The sequence below is a fragment of the Osmia bicornis genome, chromosome 2, assembly GCF_907164935.1.
Source record: "Osmia bicornis bicornis chromosome 2, iOsmBic2.1, whole genome shotgun sequence".
NCBI classification, from domain to species: Eukaryota; Metazoa; Arthropoda; class Insecta; order Hymenoptera; family Megachilidae; genus Osmia; species Osmia bicornis.
Window position 1 is genome coordinate 11,727,338 of NC_060217.1, and position 20,462 is coordinate 11,747,799.

The following is a 20,462-nucleotide window of genomic DNA, read 5'->3' on the forward strand; positions in this document are numbered from 1 at the left end:
CTCCATTGTTCAAGGGTTAATGATTTTTGTAAAATGTATATAGTTAATTACAAAACGACTGTTTTCCTTTAAATATTTTAAAGATTCTAATCATTTTGTTAGACCTTAATGAAATTTTAATAAGTGCCTCATGGCCTTTGTGTGAAAGTGTACATGCACTGTATTAAAACAACATCAGTTTTGTATTGAAAAGCGAAAGTGATTTCGTATCTGTCAAAATTTAATTAAACTTCGAAATCTCTCCTATCCAACCGCATCTTAATTGAAAAACGATCGGTTAAAAAAGCAATCTTAAGAAGAATCTTAAATCCCCAGAAACAGCAAGAAATCACGTTTCATCGATCCCAAATCAGTGGTGATTTATCATTTTCTTGATGCTACTCTTCAAATTCTATTCCACCAGTAATCCTGCATATTGTTGACACGATAGATTGAGAAAGAAAATAATTTACGAGTCGATGCCTCGTGGAATCAGCGACCGAATAAATTGTTAATCAAAACGGAAACTTGTTAGATTAAATATCGCCGTTCAAATTTTCCTCATTCCTTTTTTTTAACTATTCAAAATAAACTTATATAAAAATTTGATAAAAATTGAAAAGAATACACGAAGAAAATCTGTACTGAATATTGTACTTTACGAGTTCATTCACCGTTGCAGTAGAGTAACGGTGTTTATGAATGAAACATCTTGCTTCGATGATCATGCACCGAGTGTTTCTTTTTCCCTTTTCTTGCAGATATCTATTTGATACTATGAACACATCGTTTTCAATGAAAAGCAATCATTTCTTGCAATTCTTAAACGACTTATGTATTTTCTAAATGACGTGTTCATTAATTATAAGTATATTTTTCCTGGTTTAGTGAATATCTACTGAAATAGTATAATAATTTTATATTAATTTAACAATGGAATTTTTAACGAATGTTAAAAGAGATATCTTTCTACATTCTTATTTTTTCTTAACATTATCAATTGAGAAAACTTAAGTGCTGAAAAACTTGTAAACATTACTATCTATATTAAAAAAGAAATATAGCGACACTTTTAAACCCATGTGCGTATGGAACTGTTACCCTGAGATCGGATGTGTTAAAAGATAGAAAATAGAGAAAATAAAATAAAGCCAGGAAAAAGATACACATTCCCCGATGAGATTAGTCTATTGCACGTGGATCCTAAAACCATGCGTGTTTCGCCTATTTTCCCTTTACTTCCCACGCGATCCATCTCACATGGCTAGTTAAAACGGCAAATAGCATCCTCTCCCATCGACCTTTCCACGTTTCATCAGTTCGTTTCCCTTGAATCGGTAAGAGCTATCAAGAAATCGCCGACTAGTTATCTGTAATATACCTCGAGCTGCTGTTGATTCTCGTCTAGAAAGCACGGATAAAAAAAAAGGAACTCTGATTGCGGATATTCGTTAAAATTGCGATTTCACGAACAGATATCTGCTCGAAGAGAAGGGAACGTTAGATTTAGGGAAGCTTAATTGATAAACGACACGAGTAAAGGTTAATTAGGGAAAGGAAATTTGCTCGTGCTTGCTTCTGTTTATCCTCTATGGTGATCAATTTGATCTAACTTTCCTTCATTTTTATTTCTATTTTATGAAATGAGAATTGTTAGGGTGAGACTTTAGGTAATTAAGATATTAATCCTACGTCAGGAAGTTAGGATTGGAAGATGCAATCTGAAATGAACGAATAGTTTGTTTGGTTGATTAATAGGCCAAGTTGTGTCGTTTATGAAATGATTTTGATAATTGAATATTACATAATTTTTGTTTATGATTGGAATTGGAATGAAATAATACTAACGAAGGAAAAGTTCACATTTAAAAATAAAGATTAATAACATTTATCAAAGTCTAGCTGACTGCACCTCACTGATTCTTACATGAATTAAGAAATAATTATTACAATATTATTTAAGTGCCATAATACAACAATATCTGAATCTAAGAAAGTACTGAATACTGAAAACATTGAATATGTATGAAAATCTGAATACTGAATCTAACAATAAGAAAATATTTAAGACCGAGTCTTGATGAACCAGTCTCTTCTCCAAGCATGAAATAAATACCTGGTCGTTCACAGAAGGGTTAAACAATGTCTGTTACTCTTTTTACAACAGGTAGAAAATAAGACAATTAACAAACCGATTCAAACTCGCATGTCTTGTTCCAGAGTCCCCTTTAATTAAAAACAATTAAACCTTTCGATTGGAATTTCGACAGACTAAAGGAGAAATTCAATGACCCAGAGTCACAAAGAGATCTATCAACTCTTGGGCGTGTTCTTAGTATAACAATAAGATATAAAAAAATGTTTAAAAAATGTTATTTCTTTGTTGAATTTGATTTCGGCTCTGTTACGTTCACTCGCTTGCTCGTTTTTCGCGACGCTGTAAATCTTCAACTTTATGAAAGCATAAATAACGCAGAATTGAAGGTATTATATTATCGGAAGGCTGGATGCCGTTGCTCTAACAATATTGCGTAATCGCGGCGATACAGCGCGATAAATTTTCAAATTTCTCTGGTACGGCAGCATAAATTTGCATACGGTGCGCGATCGATCGCGAATGAAACGGCGATTCCGTTTCACCTTCGATCTTTCCGATTATGCGTTCCACGCAATCGATTGCGATGTTAACGAACCCTCCTTCCTCGTTTTTCATCGGAAATGTTTTGTTCAGAATGTACCGCGGGAAATTGTTTAAATAAACTGATTGCTAGAGGGCAATTTATCGAGGATACGTTCGTGTGTAAATTAAACTGTTGTTTGATATTATTATATGGAAAATGTTTTATACGATAACAGAGTGATATTGGTATAAATATTTGTAATCTGACGAGATTAAACGTTTTCATTGCATTTGGAATTAAATTAATCTGAAAATATACAGAATATAGTGAAATAAATGTTTATTTAACTTCGATTTCGTGAAATTAACACGTTCACTGAGTTGAGATGATAATTTTTTGATTAAGATTCTTTAATACAAATAAAAATCAAACTTTGTCATATAATCAAAAAATTATATAATATATAAAGAAGGTGAATGGTCTAAGATTATATTCCTTTAATATGTATATGTTATTTTATGAAGAAAGTAGCGATCAGTGATGGTCCAATTTCCAAGTGAATGCTAATGAAGAAAGTGTTTATCATAATATGTATTAACACCCACGCACTTCATCTTTTTTCTCATACCCTCGCTTATTCTCAAAATAACACTAACATTACTCGAATAAAACATTGTCACAACTAAATAGGGGCTAAAGTGGGCTTTAACTTAAAGATGTCACTAAAAATGTAGGCTGCCTCTTCATCGTTCTAAGATTTTAAGGTTCTAAAATTCAAAAATTCCAAGATTCTGAATCTAACATGGTATACATATTATTTTTGTATGTTATTTATTTCATACATATCATTGTACACTTTATCGCGAAAAATATTTTCAATTAAATTTTATACATTTTGCAAAATTGTGAGATTCAATCGTTTCTATCCATACGAATCCCTATATTTTTCGAAACCGTATTTATTATATTTGTAGAGTATTCGCAGAAATAAAAACTGATAGAGATTCAGTGGTTTGTAAATAGAACGGAAAAATTAAAAAACTTTTAGAAGAAAAATTGCATTTGAGCTCGTTATTTTCGTTTAAAATAACTTTCCGAAATAAAATTCCTTTGCATACCACAGACAGAGAATATTATACAGAAGCTCTTTTATCTTTTATATTTAACTTGCTCAGTATTTTAAATAAATTGAAATTAACGTTCAGCAAAAAGCGTTTATATTAAAAATAAGAAGTTGAATTATAAAAGAAATTTAATTTATTTGCCAGTTGCACAACTGTTCCACTTGAATACTCAATTATTTAAGTAACATGTTTACAGGTATTGATTATAATACATGTATTAAATATAATATTGCATTTAATTTCCCATAAGGCTGCTGTATTCCCTGATCATTTATATTTAAATAAGTAAGAATATCAAATATAATAACATGTTCAAATTTCTGTTATACTACACGTGAATTTAATTATTATTCAGAATGTAAACAGATTTAAAAAAAGAATTTACTTCCAAAATTCAAGACATGGTCACAGAACATATATATAATTTTTTTGATTGAAAATATAATAACAATGTATAAAAAGTGAATAAAATTAAAATTTGAATACTAATTATCCGTTTTATTTAGCAATATAAGAATTAAAAATTCGTTGTCCTTTCTTGCAGTTCTAATTTGTTAATTAATTGTTTTAACAAAAGCGTAATAATTATTGTTTAATAAAATATTTAAAGAATCAATGTACTTTCTATGCCTGAAAAATAATAAGAAACATGAGCACTTAAATAGTTCTTCCAGTGATGAAACATACACATATTTCTAATAAAATACTTATATGACACCTTTTAATGGTGTTATTAGATATCACATGATTTTTATTCATAAAAAATGCTGGAAGCAAACAGTCACGATGCTTTTAACTCTTCATTCTCAATTAGAATCAATTAATACATCTGTGTATTTAATGTTTAATTTGAAATAAACGAACGCAATAGGAGAGAAACATTTAATAAATATTCAAAATGTATTAATCAACGATTATTGAATAATGTAACAAGTTTCAATATAAATGAAGAGATAACTTATCTGGCGACGCAGTATCTTTGGTAGAAAAGTATTTATAAAGATGACTGTGACCCCGATGCCAAGTTCAAACCAATTTTCGATGAGACAACTTAAAAATGAAAAGTGTTCGATCTTTAAAATTTCATTATCCTCCAGTTTCGTCTGAATCAATGAAATTGGTATCGTACTCCTGTTATAACGAATTAATAAAAATCTGTCATAAACGACGAAGCAACATTTTTTTCGTGAGGAAAAAATTCAACACAGAAACTATCAACTCTTATCGTTCACACTCAAAGTTATTTTTTACTTGATTTACTCAATAATTTGAAGCCTTTTAACCAATATGGATTATCGAGATATAACAAGTGTCAATGTGTTTTCAACGAAAATTTACATACGATCAGTGTGTTACATAGCTACTGTAAATATTGAAATTTTAACTTGAAAAATATTGACAAATTTGATTTTTATTGACGAAATGATTAACACGTTCAATGCCATTGGAATTCGTTACTGACCGATATTTTGAATTTCATTTTATCAGACAATAATGTGAAAAGGTGAAGGAGGTATCAAATATTATTGAAATTATATTAAATATACCTTTCTATACTATTGATCAAATGAAAATTTCCTAAGGAAAATGGCGATATAGAGGAAACAGAAATTCTCAAAATTTAAATTTTAACAATGTCAATATTAAAAGCGATTTAAGAATAGAATTATAAGATTTCTCACTATGAAATATTACAACATTTGTTATATAAGTGAAAAGCAGAGATAGTAAAGTAAATATCAATTCAAATTTTCATGCGTAAACGTTGATATGCAAGTGGAGGGGAGTCACCGACTTATACATATGTACATACACAGGGGGACTCCCTTCGTTACTTTGTTATTTTCCCTGGAGAAGCCAAATGTGATCGCGAAGTGTATTGTAATTATACATGTATATGTTACGGGCAATGTGTTTAAAAAGGTTAAAAATTTCTTAAAACACAGCACACACGTTGATACCGTAAAATCTGAACGACAAATCCGATTAAAAACCATTCTAGACGGATATTTTTAATTCTCCAGACGGTGTGCTGTTCACGTAGAAAGTACTTGATAGAAAAACCCTTCACCGAAAATTAATTAAAATTCATTCTTCCTGACAAAAAACCACTCCCACGCGAGAACCTTTCAATTCTCCTTTTTATTCGCAACAATAGCTCGTGTGACAGCTACTTACAGGTGCTCGGGGCGAGAAGAAAGAGAAAAAAAAAAAAAAATGAACAGGAAAGCAGCCTAGAGTGTCGTACGTTAACGTTTTACACGAGTATAAAAGGCAACGAAAGTGAAAAAAAGAAAAGAAAGAAAATAAAAAATTGTCGACCTCGGAGGTGCTCGATAATTTCCCGCCATATTATATCTTGTAAAGACACAAATCTAGAGCCAAGACAACAAAAGCATTATCGTTCGACTGTTGTATCAGTCGAAGAAAAGCGATTGTTTCGGTTTTGTAAGAGAGAAACGAGTTTCGAATCAACACCACCCTGAATCTTCGTCGTCGTGGCTCCTTCCAACGTTCGCAATCTACGTCAGCCATCTGCGTCGTCGGAACCAACCGCTCTAGATCAATAACTTTTGCGCGCGAGAATTGCGACCGATTTGTTGCCACTGTTGGCTGAAACAGCCCTGTGATAGTAAGAAAGATACTTCGGCAACTTGAAACTTTGCAGAAATGTACTCCAAGTGTGGTTAATGAAGAATTCTTTCCTTTCCGTCAATGAAATCGTCCTGAGGGTAAAGATACCCTTTTAATAAAATTATGAATTTTCCCATATCATGAGTATTAATTAAAATTGAATAATTTGAACAGTCTAATAAAATTACAATTGTACATGTGCCTTTTTTACGTTCTAAACAACTTTCTTGGAATGAAAATGGAATGAAACATGTTTTACAGGCTCTTCTATCCGCCTTACTAATACAAGTCGCGTAAATCATTATCAATTGCAGCTTTTCGATCAGATTCTTCATTTCATGATAAAATTGAACTCGTTTCAATCACCATTAGAACTGTCACTAATGATCGATGATTCATAACTATCACAGTTTTCTATAAAGTACAAAATATATCGTGAACAATGAGACCTATTGTTTTTCTGATTGACGTCATACTAAATTTAAAACTAAACTACTGATTTTTGGGCACACAGATTTTCAGAGTGTATTTCCTCACATATAAAGTAGATGTCACTGAATTTTACTAGGTCCATTGTTATTGGCTAGAATCGCAAATTGAACGTTTCGTTACTTGTTTCAATTTTGTGGAGAATGTCTAATCGTGGCACGGTTTTAATTAGAAACTTTTTGAAAACGATAGATTTGCAGCGAAAAGGTTAAGTAATAGTATAATGGTGAAATATTTTCATCGATCAAACTATGCTCCGAAACAGCTGTTCTCACGCGTCCACTCTGAACACTCTACAGATCAATCAATTCACATATTCCACCGTCCATCCTATTCACTTGTTCGATAGAAAAAATTTCAGCTCCGATTTTCAACACCGTTTACATTATCCTATGAATGTGAAACGCGTACACCTAACTAGGTCGGAATTCACCAATCCCATTGAGAACACCCTCCCGAACATTGATCAGTGCCTTTCAGGCACGGCAAAAGGCGCTTGTTTGCGATTCTTACTTTTCTCCAAGAAGCATCCTCGCGGTCACAGCTCAGGCTCCAAGGTGTACCAACTCTCAGACACCATGTTCCATCTCGTTGGTTCGAAGAGTTCGACAACTGACCGAGTAACGCGTCGTTCTATGTCACTCATCGGGACAGTCCGGGTCTTCGAGACGTTCGGGTAATCTTCAGAGTACACACACGGTAAGAGGTAAGAGGTAGTGGGTTGAGAGCGAGGGAGAAGAATAGAGGAAGAATGTGGAAAGGTGATCGGGTCAGAGCGGCGGGTTGGTAGTAAAGGAGCACACCCGCGGGGCGACGCGAGTCGAGTCGAGTCGAGTCGAGTCGAGTCGAGTCGGCCAGCCGGTGCTAGTGCTTCTGTCGACGTCACCACTTATCGCGTAGAAGAGCACCTTGCATCACTGTAGCGGCGTGTATCCACGCAGCCGTCACCCAGTTGTCACGAAGCGTTCTCTGGCTCCCCACTTCGTAGCGGTGCGCCGTCGTCGTTGCCGTAGCTAGCTCGAAACTCCTCTCCAGGCACCAGTCTCCTGGATTGTCCGCGCGCTCGGAGCTTCCCTCCACTTCTCTTTGCGCAACGCACAATCGGTGGCACACACCGTTTCCTCTGGTTTCGCAGCCCGATCGACGGACCACCTCCTCCTTCTCCGGCTTCTACCTCCGGTGTTCCTTCGACCGCGCGAGAGTTGAACGAGCGAGCCTCGTCGTTCGTCGTTGGGACGGACACGCGCGCAGCTGGTTGCCGGTGTGTAGGTAGGCGCGCGTCGACGAGCAACCTCGCGCTGGCCACCTTCTTCCCGCTCGGCGAGTGAACGCGCGCGATCCCGCCCGAGCGACGACTGCCAGTTCAGCTATCGCGACCAACGGAATTTCCTCCACCCGGCCGATCGTCGTCGAATCATGTCGCGACCACTCGACCGAAGCTGGATTTCCGCGTGTACGAGATCTCGCGCGAAATCCGCGATACACAGGCTTGTTGCCTGACTCGCCACGGCCGAGCATCGGTCGCTTCTGGGTCGACTCGTATATGCGGGACCTGTACCCGCGAGTAATATAGGTCAGTGGGCCAGGGCGATCATGGCAACGCGGACATGCGCGGCATTGCGCGCACCCGTGGCCCGCCGCCACCTTTGCCTTTGCCTTTGCGACCAACTCGACACGACCGATCCAACGACCGTCGCGTTTTACGTGCCACGTTTATTGCACCCGCTTCCTCGTCGTCGTTGTTACATAGGATCGGAGATCCTTGCGATTCTTGCATTCCTGGTACTGATCTGTCTCGCTTGGCCAGCATTAATCCTCTAAAAAGGGTAAACGCCCTTGAATACTGGACGTTCAGATACCAAACGCTTTTGTACATTATTTCTTATTCGTTATTCAAATAAAAAGTAACAACAATAATACTACAGTTCAAACTCCAATCAATAATTTCTAAAATAAATAAGATATGGTTCAACGAATGCAATTACTATGTTACGAAACACAATCATTCAACATGGGAGCTTGAAAAGAAGTCGCTGCTAGATGATCTTCGCTTTCAGATACTTAATTGCGTATGCGATTATACTCGTGTATAGAAGGTAATGGACAGGGACGTTCCTGTGTATCGCATAACTTTCCTCTCTGCTTGCCACTCCATGGTTTCCCTTTTTCCGTTCAATTTACTCGCTTCTAATTCCCGGGCTTTCCCTTTCCTACACCGGTACCCGACGATTGCGGCTATTTGAATGTCGCCATGATGGAGCCTATTATCTTACAATACTGTTCCTCGAACAACGCGTGGAAATTGTGCCTTTTTTTCTTTGCTATTTCGTCGAATACGAAGATTGCCAGGATTTACGTCGCTAGACGTGCAACGAGATGATTGAGACACGCAGAGAAATGTGGAAGCTGAATACCGGGCAAAGAAAATATGTATTCTTGCTCAACGATCGATTCATTTTTATTCTTTCTTCTGAATTTTTTATCATTCAATCATTCCGAGACGAGCAAATAGAAAACAGCTGAATTATTTTGTTTAAATATCAGTGACTTGTAAAAAGAACTTGGGTTAATCAGAAAAAAATTATATAATCATTATTCTTAAAAAGTTTTCATTTTTTAACATATACCTATGTTTTCTTTTTATATGGATAGTTTTGGAAAATCAACAAATGCAATCCTCTTTGTATATTCCATAACATTTACGTCAGGGATCTAATTAAATTTATGTTAAATCCATGGGATGAACGTGAAGTTCAAACGCTAATTAAATACCCACGCAATTATCAATAAACTAGCTGATTGGTCGTTAATTAAACGCGTATGTTCAAGTAAGATCATTCTCATTCGATCTAATCTAATCGTATCGGTATTGATCCATATCAGTATTTTTAATACCCGTCCAACAGGGTCATAATGTTTTATTGTTCGCATTCTGTTACTCACAATCATTGGTCGCAAAAGTAACTGGTCGTTCTATTTTATTGAACCTTAAAGTTTTATTATGATTTTAATATTTTAGATTATTAACATGTTGATCATTAGAGTGAAAATGATTTAACATAAAAAATTCTCTTATTCAATTTCAGATAAAACGGAAGAATGCCGTCCGAGAATGGATAAAAATTGGGGAACTGCACAAATTTAATTTATTATTAATTTAATTCATTAATATTAGCACATTAAATTTTCTGCTCTCTTCCTAATAATTCTGTAATATAACATTTCAGGTGAGCTTTTTGTACTTAAGAAGAAATTATTAACAGAATTATATTTAAAAATTTTAATTTAATTAGATAAAAATAATGACAAAAATACGTGATATCGGTCATCGAAGTGTTAATGATCGTCACAGTAGAATGAGTCATACATTCACACAACCGAACAGAATTGATTTCTTTTCAATTTGTTGTTTTACATTACTAGTTTAATTTTTTTTGGGTAAGGTTATGTCTGAAGTAAAGTCCAACTTTTTCCCAGGTTCTTTCGGAATACTTATTTTTCCCAATTAAGTAGTCATTTAAACATTTTATTCATACAACAATTATATGCTAAAGTAGAGCACTCCAGGATATTTTTAGATTTTTTGAAAATCAAGAAAGCTAAAATAAACGACCCAGGTTGCCCACGTAGGGTTAATTGAATTCAAATTATAACGTCGATCAAGAATGACCAACGTATCGATGAACGTGTTAATATATTATAATAAATAATCAGTTTCAATACCAGAGACACGTGCAATTCCACTGCTGCAGTGAACGCATTAAAGTGGTCTGACGATTTCTGACGATTTGTCGATTCAATATTGACCGGAGAGCACGTTTTGCGACACATGGCAGAAAATTGTGACGAAATCGGAATACCGAGATTTCATTTGCGTGAAATTTTATCCGTCCACCAGAATTTGATTAACACGTGGAACTCGCACGTTCTTGACAGATATCAAACGTAGTTTTCTTCCTTTTCTGTCGCACTATTTTTTGTTACACAAATTCTACACGTTGCATTTGCGCACAGTTCAGATTTCATTGCCAGATAATCCGGAAAAGGCTAACGACACGGGTATTAAAAGTTCCATTGCCTTTTGTCGTCGTGACTAAATCGGTTAGGTTCCTCTTTTCTTTTCTCTACTGATCTCTCGTTTTCTCTTTATCCTACGAAAGCTCCTTACAGTGTTTCGTTTTACACACTTCCAGGTAAAGACTGAAGCTGATTACGATTTGAAAAGATAACGAAAGTGTAGAAAGGATTATAATTCTTGTAACTTTGAGAATTACGTTTCGTCATCGAGATGTATTTTTCGGATTAACAATTTTCTACAGCTTATCTCTTAAGCATATTAGACATTTACAAATTAGAAATCTGTTAAAGTGTTATCTTAATTTTTGATACATTCACTGCTATCAATTTATCAATGACCAATATTTCAAGTTTAATAGAACAGAGCATAGGTTCTTAAACTGTGATCCTCGGACCCCTGGGGGTCCGGCGTAGCCATTAGCGGGGGTCCGCGAAATTATAAAAAATGGTTGACCAAGAAATGTTTATTGGAATTTTTTAAATTCTTTTTACTACTATTTTTATCCTAATAAAAATATTCATCTCTATAAACGCGCAAGACCATTTATTAAAATAACCAGCGATACATTTTTACCAATATTTATTATAATGTAGTGCCTATGAGATAATTGAGCCAGAAATTAATTCTCAAGAACGACGTAAAATGTCTAGGGTTGGGATGGGGTCCGCAAAAAAAAATGTTGTTTAAAAGGGGGTCCTCGGACTACATAAGTTTAAGAACACCTGGAATAGAGTAATTAATCTTTTAAGCGTGTATGACGAGTTAACTCGTCGCTGAAACGGGAGTGATGAGTTTAATTCGTCATGGAATTTTAATGAAGACCCACGAAAATTTGAACTTGATACATTTTTAAGCTTCGAACTGGAGATAACAAGTTAACTTATTACGAAAGACGATCCAAATAAATTTAAATTCGATACATTTTCAATCTTTTAATATTGAATGGAATGCGCTTTTGGTAAGTTCTAGTAAAAAAAAATAATCCTAATAAAATTATCCAGTTTGATAAAACCTATTTGAATAAAAAAAATTAGTGTAACATTTAGAAAAGACGACATTGGTTTATTCTGACACCATCGTAGCCATTTTAGAAAAAATTTGTATACACCACATAATCAAGTATTTGGTATCATTTAATTTCAAGAAAGAATTAGGTCGATAGCTACTTTCCGAGATAATACTTTGTTACACTTCATCTGACTCACTCTGTATATAATAGCATATTAAAAGCTTGATGAATTTGCGAGATTAAATATGTACTTAACGCTTAATTATGTCCTAATATAAATTAATAACTGTTAAATAATTAAGAAATAAAAACAGTAACTTATTTCCAAATACCATTGAAACCATATGGAATTTAAGTTTGTGTGGATCGGTTTCAAAATTCCATGACGATTTAACTCTTCATCCTCGCTGGAAAATCATTTTCCAGTGACGAGTTAACTTGACATCCACAGTTAATGATTAAAATCATACGTTGGATCAGTCGATAGAGACCAAGCTACGCTTTTCGACGGTTAAACGATGCTCGATTCTAACATATTCAATGGCCAAAACTGATTCAAGACTAAAAGGGTTAAATATCGATCAAGCAACCAGTTTGGAATCCTTTTGTTGAGATCGGAAGCCAAGAAACAGTATAAAAGTTGTCACACCTAATTCAGACCGGGTATCAAATTCCTGTCTGTCCGTTTTCAGCGATAGAAGTGACGTCAATATTCTTCGAATGCTATGAAATCATATTTTATGGCTGTTAAAGGATACGAGCCAAGACGGTGTGTGTTCTCTTTTGTGGCTGCGGGCTGTTTTTTAAAATGCCAGACACATAACCGTGCACACGTTTGCATACGCGTATCATTTTCACGCCAGAGATACGCTTCCTTATCTTGTTATTGCGACTGTGGCGATTTTTCCGTCGCAATCGAAACGACGAATCGACAAATACTCCCGTTTGTCGTGGCTCAGCCTTTTGTCACCGTTTTTCTATTCAATGACGCTTCTGCACTGAAACGATCTGTTTTCAATACCTTGTTTCTCCCTTTTTTTTTTTTAAAAACCTTTGAAGCATGCCATAAAACTGTATGGAAACAATCTATTCTTCGTTTTATTTGTTTAGATAAAATAGAAGAATATTTGAGATTTTGAAAAAATTCTGTACAGATCAATTGGTATTTCAAAATAAAAAGTATACAATGGAAATTTTCAATGTCTATTCATATCTTCTATCGAACCGTGACCTTATATTTATTTCAATTAAAATTTCATATTCTTGCATCATATATTAATTATCAAATAATTGATATTTAATCTGCTATCAGAATACACTGCACCGATGTAGGATATAATTAATTATTTTTCATTGTTTTCCAACAGTCGATCATCGGAAATATCAGTCGGCCTACAATTCACAAATCAAATCTGATAAATTCGATAAAAAATGTAATTTAAACACTGATGAGTAAAATCAACGACAGGTACGCGAAAAACGTTTTAGCAGCGATGACGAAAATCTGGAGATTACGAAGAAAATTCGGAGAATAATTTTCCGTTTTACGCGTCCTCTTTTTTCGAAGGTCTCTCAGAGTCGAACAAAGAATCTGAATTTTTGAACGAAATGAAACGCAGAAAGCGAGGAGAGATCGTTATCGAGGAAATTTGAATAGCTATGTCGAGATCGAAGATCCAGCGAGGAGTTCTGGAAATATCAGCGTTTCAGCAGTGAAACTTCGATAAAACATTCTTAATAAAAAGGTAAATTTACTAAATTTTATGGAATTAATAAGTGCTCGTTTCATTCCTTTCTATATATACTTTAGGTACTTTGCAAAAAAAAAAAAATTATTATATTACATTTTTTTATCTTTCGATCATACTTCAAAATTCAACAAATTAATCGCCTATAGTAAAAATGTTCTATATTTATGTAAAAAAATATATAAAAATTGAGATTATGAAAATACTGTTTATAATACACGAATTATATAAAATAAATGGAGTTTCTTGTAAACAAATAACGTATTATTCTTAAATCATAATGAACGACCTAGTAAATTATAGATATTTTTAATAGTAAAGAATCTTTATCTTTTTCATATATATAAATTATGTTTATACAGAGTAAGTTAAGTTGGATATTTAATTACACGTATACAATAAACAATCTATCTTTAAAACCTAAATTTGTTATTTTCTGCATCTTCAGAAACCTTTATAAGTCGAATTTTTCTTTATCGAACTTCTATTACTTGAAAACTCGATAAACCGAAACCTCTATATGTAACACGAAAATGTTTACCCTTCCCTTGAGGTTCGAGTTATCGAGGTTCCACTGTATATATAGAGAAAAAAAAAATAAAACAAGTCCCAATCCTTTTAAGTAACGACAATTGTGACTAAAGAAAAAAGTAATTCGTCTTTCAGTGGACAAATTGCACCTTTTTTCACAGGAAATTCGATAAGAAACAGCAATGGAATAATTTAAATCGATCGTGGTCACGTCCCATACTTGTCTCCTCGTTACGCCACTGCCACTTATCTACCTTCTACCTACATACACACCAACCTACCTACCTACGTTCTTTCCCATCGGATATCGCTCGTCACGGCGACACTCGCACTTTCACAGGTAAACACCTGTCCTTCTTGATCATCAAGCTCGTCGAAAACCAACCATCATCGATCTTAACAATCATATTCGAAACATCTCTAAGATTAATTCTAAGAAATGATCATAAGTAAACTGCAGATGAAAACGTAACGGAAAATAAATATTGGGTGTACAAATTAATCGCTATTTCAAATTTGAATATATTCCCAAGTTTCTACGAATTTGAAAAATGCTACAAGAATACGATTCACGATTATTTTAACCCCTGGACAGCAAAACCTGGGTATTCATGAAAAGTGAAACATATAATTTTTATTCTAAAGAATTTGATATATTGGAAGAATAATTTCTAAAAGACCAGTGTAAAATTGATATAAAATAAGAATAATATGAAATACAAAACTAAATTAAAATTGTGGCTTTCTTCAGGGTTCGTCGTCCAAGGGTTAATACTTAGGATTACTATGACTTTTTTAAAAATATGTACCTGATAATTTCCTAGAAATTTATTAAACAAGAAAAATAATAATTTTCTAAGCTTTTATTATATTTGACACGCGTAATGTGAAAAGTGTGTTGAAAATCGCGTTAGAGAAACGCAATCACTTTCATTCTCTTCGATACTTTTAAACTCATTTATTTGTTGTTGAACGAATGGTAGAGCATCCATAAAACGGCAATCTGCTCTCGTTCGATCGAATGATCCGTAGAAGGCGATCGCGCATTTAAATTGGTCGAGGTCTCTCGGTTACGCTCGAGTAGTAACACACTTCCCTAGCTCTCGGATATGCAGTTTGTAAACTGTTCTACACCACGGCCATCGACCAGAGGTACCGTATATGCTTTGCTCTATGTATACATATACATATACACAATTCCTATCCTTTCGCCGTTCATGCCGAGTTCAGGTTCATATTGCACGTGCCTTCCTTTATCACCCTTACTGCGCGCAGGGTGTTCAGCTAAATGTATCGAGGACAATTTTTCACGGTTCGTATACCGAACATCTACCGTTGATATTTTTTTTCTTTTTCTTTCACTCATTCTTTCACTTTACATATTAACTATGAAACACGTGTAAAGCTGTCCGAAGTAATTATTGCATCGACGATTGACTTGGTGAGATCGGGTGTGAAACATTACTTCATTTCGTGTTAGAAAGGTATAAAAACTAGGCTGCGGGTTTTATCAACGATTGTTCGCCACTTTAACAATGTATGGGAGGACAGCTGAGGTGTTCTTCTTTTATTCGTTGGTTCAATGTTAAAAAGACGATTAGGATAGTTTCTGCATTTTTCGGTCGAGCCATTTACAATGAGCAACAAAAGTAAATTACCTATTTATTTATGTATATATTAACACGTTCACTATCATGTTCCTCACCGGCAACTATAAATTCTTCACTCTTTACTTTAATTTTATATTTATCCACGTAAAGGTAATAATGACAGGAATTGTACGATCTGTGTCGTTTTCCTGTTATTTACCGACAGCCTAAATTGATCAATACGTTAAATATACCATTTTTTTATTTATCTGTAGTTATAGTAGATTTATTAGCCAAGAACAAAAAGACACTCTATAGTTCTTTTATTTATAAATTCACACTAGAAATAATGACTGTTTTTGTTTTTTTTTTTGTTTTTTTTTTTTTCATTTCCACTATTACTAAATTCTACCGAAAATTCAGTGGCTTATTAAAAGATCATAGTGATTTCAATACAAAATAACAGCTGCATTGAATTTCACCAGTTTATTGATCTCTCGTAAAAAATAAATATTTCGTTCGTTAAACTCGCCTATTGTGTTTCTCGATTACTTAAAATTTAAGAAAGGATTTTCTCATTGTTGCCTCGCTAATTATGCATTGATTAACTGGCTGGCCAATCGCGAGATTTTTTCAGTGAATTTTTCAATTATCTCGCTTGTTTTCCATTTTTATCGATGCTGAGAGATCTTATCTGAAATCATCTTTTATTCTTCTATTGGAACGTCTCTTCCAACGATCCTGCCAGTTTTGCATAATTATTCCCGTGTACAAGATCGCTTGAAATTTCTAACAACGCGGCAGTTTTAATAAATGATCTTCGTTCAGCATTGCGAAACATTTCTTCTTTATTTTCCAATCTGCATATTTCCAACGATTATAGCATGACTGTTAGAATTTTATCCAATAAACGACAAGATTTTTAATTGCATCAACATTTGACCGACACTTATAGACTTACCGTGGGGTATTCTGAAACTTATTCATATAACTGTAACATAAAATCGTTAATAAAAATATTCAAGAATTTAACATCTCATCGTTTAACAGACACACATTTAAAAAGCACTTAAATGGAATTTAAATTATTAATATTATATAGAGGAGAATTTTATGTTCTTCATTATCTTATATAAGTACTCAGGAATATGCAGTTTAATAACACATATCATAATTGGAAATAAAACCATCTGATTATTGTTCAACATAAATTTTTACCGATAGTATTACAGACTGATCTGACTTAAATGAAATAATCAATTTTATATAGTACTTATTTTTTAAAATAAATGTTTGAAAATGCAATATTTGCTCTGCTTTTTTACTGTTTACTCCTCTAATAAAGAACCAGCTGTTTTGTATTGAGAATATTTACGAAATGTTTATGCAGTCATTTTCGTCAGGTTTTAAACTTTAAATTGATCTGTCATAAGTGTCATTTTGCAATTAGACTTTCTACGTTTGCGAATTTTATATCAATATTCGTTTTTATCAAACAGGATAATTAGTATTTAATGTTTAATAAAGCAAGAAAATCTTTTTATATTTTTCCACCAAATATTGCATGGATAGTTTAACAGCGATATCTTTCTGTTTTTGATTTTCTGTAAAAATGTCGTTTCTGTTTTACATTGATGTTGCGCTCATTTATCCGATCCGTTATGCAACAGAAACGTGGAATTAAGGAAATCATGTTAATTAGTGATATTTACGAGCTTGGGAGACAACTCGTTACACCCTCTATCCTTTGACAAACGCAGCTTATATAACTTGCAACTGATCAGGTGTTTCGTTTGTAAAACATTGCCCGTCATTCTGGCCAATCTCTCTATATCATAATGTTATGATCGTTTCTCTAAATGCAATGATTTCTGTCTCATTATTTTCACATCGTCTACTATACACAAATAATAAATCCATTAATAGTTGATTACAATAAAAGAAATTAATTTACAGGCGATCTCTGTGAAGTTGCTTTAATTAAATATTACAAAATATGAGTTTAATTAATTTAATTAGTTATTATTATTTGCAGTCTCGCTGTCTTATTATATTATTTTAATAAAATCCTATTAATACCAGAAAAGTTAATTAAAAATCTACATCAAAGAATGAAATATTAAATATTCTTCAAACACTCGTTGTGAAGTTCCCATTCTTCCCAGTAGGATTCCCGGGGAAAAATAACAATGTAGCGAAAGAGGCCTCACATATTTTTAAAAGTTAGTTTTAAATTAGTATTTAAGGATTTTTAATACTATGTAATATAATCAAAATAAAGATTTAAGGGAAACTGATTTGACTGGGAATGTACTGCTAGTAATTTAAATATAAATCACTGATGGTCCACGCAACACTGTACATACACCATAAAATTTTAATTTTCTACAAACTATCAATCTACTATTTTCCACTGGAAATACTTTAAAGCACTTAACTCGTTAAAAATTCAATCCAGTTCGACAGCTGATTAATTGAACTAAAATTATGTTTTCCAAATTGTTACCTTTTTAATTTCATTAAGTAAGTCGACCTAATAAAACTCTTAAAATTTACATTACTTTACTATCTGATTTTCTCTTTCCTCGAGGCGACGTTTTTGCAAAGGAAAAAATTCCCGACCATCGGTGGACAACGGCTAACAATAATTATCAGTCATCGGCGAGGACTATCAATTTCAACCGTAAAATGATGGCAAGCTTATTAGCATACTTTCACCGAGCTGAAGTAATCGGAGGTCAAAGAGAGAATTAAAGTGTACTCGGTCTTAATTGAACTCCCGATTGCTGGTAGGAAGTGAAATTTCTTTGGTCAGCCGACTATGGAGATCGAAAATTATTCAACTTTGCGAGTATTTCCTTTTTTTACTTTCATTCCTTTTCTTTAACCCGTCTGCAAACACCTGGACACTTTTTGGGGTACTCAAAAATGTACCACTAATTATGTTACTAAATTAAATATTAATTTAAATATTTTGTAATATAATAAAATCTAACAATAAAAGAAAAGAAAATACAATTCTTTAAATTAAATACATAATAAACTGGAACTCAACGGAAAATCATATTATAAAGAAAAATAATATTGTAAAAACGGTAAAAAGAAACTTTGCAAAAATGACGCGGTCTGGAAGCGTTCAGACAATTTCGAGAAAAGTAAAGTACATATAGGTTATCACGGGAAGCAGAGACGCGAAACGCGAGCGCGGAAAACACCAAATTCATTCTTTACAACGCGATCGTTGATTACGGCGGCCGCAGATAGCAACGAACAGATATAAATTATGAGCTCGCGACCGACTCGGCCTATTTTGCATGCTGTTATCTGCTGTTATCCGAGAGAGAGGACGAGGTAAGACCATCGCATCGGCCGCCCTTGGTCGGCAAGTTATGGACTCCGGCAGGAGAGTATGGCGATAATACCTGGACGCCTGCCGGAGAAAAGCCAGATAGATTCCGGTAGGAGAGTTTGGCGACAAAACCTGGACGTCTATCGAACGGGAGAATTATGAGCATTGCGCTCACTGTAAAATGTCTTGTACAAATAAATAAAAGAAACTGTGTCCTAAACCTTGTAATCTCACCTAATCCAATAATTCCAGTCTGTCCAACAGATTCCTTGTGTTTCTAATTAATCATGGCTACAATATATATTATACCACATAGCGAAAAAATAATAATAATTATATATTATTGCCTTATGAAACAGCATATCAGTTCTCAAACACAGGAATAAGTGCACCGTGAATTAAAATAATTTAATTACGTCCAGAATATTAAACTGTCAGAAGAATTAAAAATTAAAAATACACATCAATTTCTCTTACACAACAGTCTTGCCCAAAATAAAATTTTGTTAATGAATCATCGAATTCACACGATGTTGCATACACCATGCAACATAGGAATTTTATAAAAACTTATCAATTTGTATCTTTTATTTATTCGTGTTTCGGTCGTGCTCATGGTTTTCATTGGCTGTGGGCTGATTACATAATCGTAGAGCGATTTTTATCGGTAAGCTTTTCGATACAAAGGGTACGCGACGCGACCTGAATCCATAAAAGGGCCATAGGAAAGGAAGGGCAGGCTCGTGTACGAAGGTTTACGAAACTCGAAGCTCTTCGAAATTTCTGTGAACGCGTCCCTGAAACACTTCCAGGCTTAGGCCTGAATTTGGCCACCGTGTCACGTTCACCGATCGGGACACATCGGCTGCTTTCACTCACCGAATGGATTCACTTTCAAAATTGAAGAGGCTCCTCGCTATTTAACCCTTTCGCTGAGAAACGACATGTATACTACCTGTTCATAAGAATTTCAGTATTAGAAGAGCCTGATTTCAATATTTATATCCTTATTCCAATGAAAGTTTGATTCTATTTATGATTCAACACGAATTTGAAAAAACAGAGTGTCAAAAGATAAATGAAATTTTCCTATAAATGGAAAATAATAAAGAAAACAAATTTTCGAAATATCTATTATAATTAATTAAAATTCAGATGAAAATTAAACAGAACAATTATTTTTAAATAGAACAGAAGTATAATTATTAGTATTTTAATAAAGATTGAAAAAAAATTTTGCGAAGTAAAAATGAAAAACGGAATGAATTTCTATTCATTAAAATTGCAATGCTACTAAAAATATAAAATGAT

The 20,462-nt window shown here is 33.9% G+C and overlaps 1 protein-coding gene across 10 annotated transcripts in view; it reads right to left on the reverse strand.

The window, feature by feature from the left end:
* Positions 1-20,462, reverse strand: part of LOC114871438 (nuclear receptor coactivator 2) — a 131,331-nt gene that overhangs the window by 50,537 nt on the left and 60,332 nt on the right. The window contains exon 1 of one of the 10 annotated variants that reach the window (XM_029177333.2): positions 7,361-8,171. The exons of the other annotated variants lie outside the window; for them this stretch is intronic. Within the exon in view, the coding sequence (XP_029033166.2) occupies positions 7,361-7,377 (17 nt within the window). The 5' untranslated portion in view covers positions 7,378-8,171. Of the gene's footprint in view, positions 1-7,360; positions 8,172-20,462 lie in introns of those variants that run through there. 10 annotated transcript variants of the gene reach the window in all.